We start from the raw sequence: 4,162 nt of genomic DNA, 5'->3' as shown, positions 1-4,162 counted from the left end.
CCGCCTGACCCTCACCCTGCAGGTGGGCATGGGGGGGACATGGGGAGGGCACGGGGGAGGCAGACAGGGGAGTTTTCCTGAGGAAAGTGCCAGGGGGGTGTCGTTGCCCTGGGGGGGTTATTGATTTGGGTGGGCGTCATTGGCACAGGAGGCATTGTTTTTGGGGCCATTGGCATACAGGTATTGCTTTGGAGGGAGGTCATTGGCATAGGGGGCATTGCCCTGGGAGGGTATTGACTTGAGCGGGAGTACAGGGGGGGTTGGCACTGGGGCAGTGCCAGGGGTTATTGCTCTGAGGGTAGGGGGGTTATTGGCACTATTGGCACTGGGGGGTTGTTGGCACTTCGTTTATTACCCTGGGGGGGTCATTGCCCTGAGGGGGTCATTGGCACAGGAGGTATTGCCTAGGAGGGATATTTGGCTATGGGGAGGTAGTGGTATGGGGGGTGTATTGCTGGGGGGGGCAGTGCAAGGGGTGCCCCCCACTTGGGGGGCATTGCCCGGGGGATGTGTTATTGTCCCGGGGGAAATTGTATTTCCCGGTGGGCAGTGCCCAGTGCCCACCAGGTTTACGGGGTCCTTGACGTGTCTACCCCTCACAGCTGAGCGAGGGGCAGGTGGAGGCTGGTGCCTGGCAAGGCGGGGCCCGTTTGGCCACCCTGCGTCTGGCCCAGGCCAAAGTCAATGACGGTGCCTGGCACCACGTGGAGCTGGAGCTGCGGGGGGGCCCTGGCCACGACCCCTCTGCCACCCTCCTCCTCCTCACCCTCGACTATGGCCGCCACCAGGTACAGGGAAACTGAGGCACGGGGGAGCATCCACTCTGATGATCCCCAGGTGCCACCGTGGCACCCCCTGTGGCACCCCAAGGCACCCACGGGGGTCCCTGTGCCCCTCCAGGTGGTGGGCGATGTCCCCGGAGAGCTGCAGGGACTGCGGCTGCGCACGCTGAGCCTCGGGGGGCTGCTGGGGGACAGTGGCACCGTGGAGGAGGGGTTCCAGGGGTGCCTGCAGGTATGGAGGCGCAGGCACAGAGGGTGTGGGGAGCCTGGGGGGGTGGGTGTAGGGCTGGGGGGTGGGCATGGGGATGTGGAAGAGGACATGTAAGGGTAAGGACATGGGCACAATGGGAGGGGGGCACAGGGATATGGACAAAGGGACATGGCACGGGGTTTGGGGAAATGGACACAGGGATGTGGGCACAGAGCTTGGGGATGTGGCACAGGGTGAGGACAGGGCACAATGAAGCAGGGCCTTGGCTTGGGGATGGGGACATGGGCACGGTGAAGGGGGCACAGGGACATGGGTACAGTGCTTGGGGACCTGGCACAGGGCTTGGGGACATGGGTATGATGAAGGGAGGCACAGCGACATGGGCACAGTGGGAGGGGGGCACAGGGATATGGCACAGGGCTTGGGGACACGGCATGGGAAGTGGGGATGTGGGCACAATGAAGGGCGGCACAGGGACTTTGGGACATGGGCACAGGGATGGGGGCAGGGGGCTTGGGGACGTGGCACAGAGAAGTGGGGACGTGGGCAGGATGGTGGGGGCACAGGGACATGCACAAGGACATGGGGACATGGGCAGAATGGGTGTGAGGCACAGGGACATGTCACAGGGCTTGGGGTCACGAAGTGGGGACATGGCACAGGACATGGGGACATGGGCAGGATGGAGAGGGGCACAGGAATGTGGGCACAGGGACATGGCACAGGACAAGGAGACATGGGCTGTGTGGGCAGGGGGACATCGGGGATGCACTGGGTACTCATGGGCACAGTGGCACGGGGTGCAGGGCCGTCATCCCAGGACCTGGGCAGGATGGGGACATGGCCATGGGGAAGCAAATGTGACTGGGGGGGTCCTGGGTGGTACAGGGGGTACCAGCTGGTGTTGGGGCCACTGAAGCACAGAGAGGTGACATGGCTGGGGAGGGGGGCTGGGGTGATATCGTGGGTCCTGGTGTGAGGTTCGGGGTGTCACATGTTGTAGGGAGGGGCTGAACAGGGTGACGCAAAAGGTCCTGGGTGGTAGCAAGGGACATTGAGGCTGGACTTGGCACTGGGGCAGGAGGGGTCATAGGGGCTGGGGCATCACTGGGGTCACTGACAGGTGACCCCACACAGGGAAGTTGGGGTGGGGTGGGGGGGTGTCCCAGATCAATGAGGGGACACTGCGGGTGACAGGGGGGTGTCACCAGGTGGTGCTGAGTTTGGTGCTGAGGTACAATGACAGGTGACACGATGCAGGGGGTTCAGGGTGGCACAGTGGGCCCAGTGTCATGGTGGGGGGCACTGAGGAGGTGGTGACACCGCAGGGTGGTCCAGGTTGTCCTGGGGTGTCCTGTGTTGTGGCAGGGGACACTGAGGTGGGGGTGACAGTTGGGCAGGGGGTTTCAGGGTGACATAGTGGGTCCCGTGTGGTGGTGAGATCACACAGATGGTGACACCGGGCAGGGGGCTCTTGGGGGATTTTGGGAATGGTGAGGGAAACTGAGGCATGGAGTGGAGCGTGTCGGGGGGTCCAGGGTGGCTTGGGGGGCTCTCAGTGAGGACATTGATGGGTGACCCTGCAGGGCCTGCGTGTTGGGGACCCTGTGGTGACTGCAGGCGCCCTGAGCCTGGCACAGGCGGTACAGGTGAACGTGGAGGGGGGCTGTGCCCTGCCTGATCCCTGCGACTCGGGGCCCTGCCCCTCCCACAGCTACTGCAGTGACGACTGGGACAGTTTCTCATGCCGCTGCCACCCCGGTGAGCAGGGACCCCCCAGACCCCTGACCCCTCAACACACCCCAGACATGCCCCGATAGCCCCATGGACACTGACACCCCTGTGACACCCCCCTCTGCCAAACCAGTGAGCAGGGACACCCTGAGACCCCTGAGACCCCTGAGACCCCCTGACATCCCCCAACACTTCCTGACACTGCCCCCAACACAGCCTGATACCCCCCAGGATGCTGACATCCCTGTGACACACCTGTGACACTTCTCAGTGCTATGCCTTTGAATGGGGACCCCCTGACAACCCCTGACATCCCCTACACCCCCTGGGACACTGACACCACTGACAACCCCTGTGACACTCCCCACTGCTACCCCGGTGAGCAGAGACCCCCTGAAGCCCCCAGCAAGCCCCAACACCCCCTGGGACGCTGCCACCCCTGTGACAACCCCACTGCCACCCCCATGAGTGGAGACCCGCCAGCACCTCCTGACAGCCCTGAGACGCTGCCATCCCCTGCACTGCCACCCCTGTGACATTTTCCCCCAACAACCCTGGCACTGCTACCCTTTCTGGGCACCAGCGCTCCATCCCTGTCACCAGGGCAGTGCCACCCCCCTGTCACTGTCACCTGGACACTGCCACTCTTGTCAGTGTTCCTAAGGCACTGCCAGCCTCCCTGGGCACTGCCAGCCTTGTCACTGTCCCCAGGTACTGCCTCCCCTCATCCCTGTCCCCTGAGCACTGCCACCCCCTCTCACTGTCCCCAGGGCACTTGCACCCCCGTCACTGTCCCCAAGGCACTGCCATCCTCCCTGGGCACTGCCACCCCGTTGTCACACACCCCAGGGCATTCCCACCCTCCCTTATCACTGTCACCCCTGGGCACTGCCCCTCACCCCCATCCCTGTCCCTCATCACTGTCCCCTGTTGTTGTCCCCAATCCTGTCCCGTGCCCAGGGTACTTCGGTGACAGCTGTGTCAGTGCCTGTGCCCTGGACCCCTGCGAGCCTCCAGGCACCTGCAGCCGCCGCCCGGGCACGGCCTCCGGCTATGCCTGTCACTGTCCCCCGGGCACCTTCGGGGCCCTCTGCCAGCACCGGTTGGTGACACTTGCGGGGCACACGCGTGTGCCAGGGGGGCACAGAGCACTCGGGGGGAAAGGGGGTGGTGCTGCGAGGGACACCAGGGGCGGGGGTGGGGTGAGAGGAGGGTGGGCATATGGGCAAGGTGAGTGTGCAAGGGGCATGATGTGCTTGCAAGAGCTGTGGTGGGTGTGCAAACGGCAGGGGGAGCCTGGAAAGGGCACGGTGGCTGTGCAAGAGCTGGGGTGAGTGTGCAGGGGTCACTGTGGATAGAAAGTGGCACAGTGGGGGTGCAAGGGGCACTGTGTGGGTACAGGTGGTACTGTGAGGGGACAAGGGGCCCTGTGGGG

General features: G+C 64.2%; 1 protein-coding gene across 1 annotated transcript in view; it reads left to right on the top strand.

The window, feature by feature from the left end:
- CELSR2 (cadherin EGF LAG seven-pass G-type receptor 2) overlaps positions 1-4,162 on the top strand; it is a 29,446-nt gene that overhangs the window by 11,081 nt on the left and 14,203 nt on the right. Inside the window, exons 9-13 of the mRNA XM_017735503.1 lie at positions 3-22; positions 603-788; positions 901-1,014; positions 2,580-2,754; positions 3,688-3,957. Coding sequence (XP_017590992.1) covers positions 3-22; positions 603-788; positions 901-1,014; positions 2,580-2,754; positions 3,688-3,957 — 765 coding nt within the window. The remainder of the gene's footprint in view (positions 1-2; positions 23-602; positions 789-900; positions 1,015-2,579; positions 2,755-3,687; positions 3,958-4,162) is intronic.

This window comes from Corvus brachyrhynchos, unplaced genomic scaffold (genome assembly GCF_000691975.1).
Source record: "Corvus brachyrhynchos isolate BGI_N302 unplaced genomic scaffold, ASM69197v1 scaffold555, whole genome shotgun sequence".
Taxonomy (NCBI): Eukaryota; Metazoa; Chordata; class Aves; order Passeriformes; family Corvidae; genus Corvus; species Corvus brachyrhynchos.
This window is presented reverse-complemented; position numbering and strand designations above follow the sequence as displayed.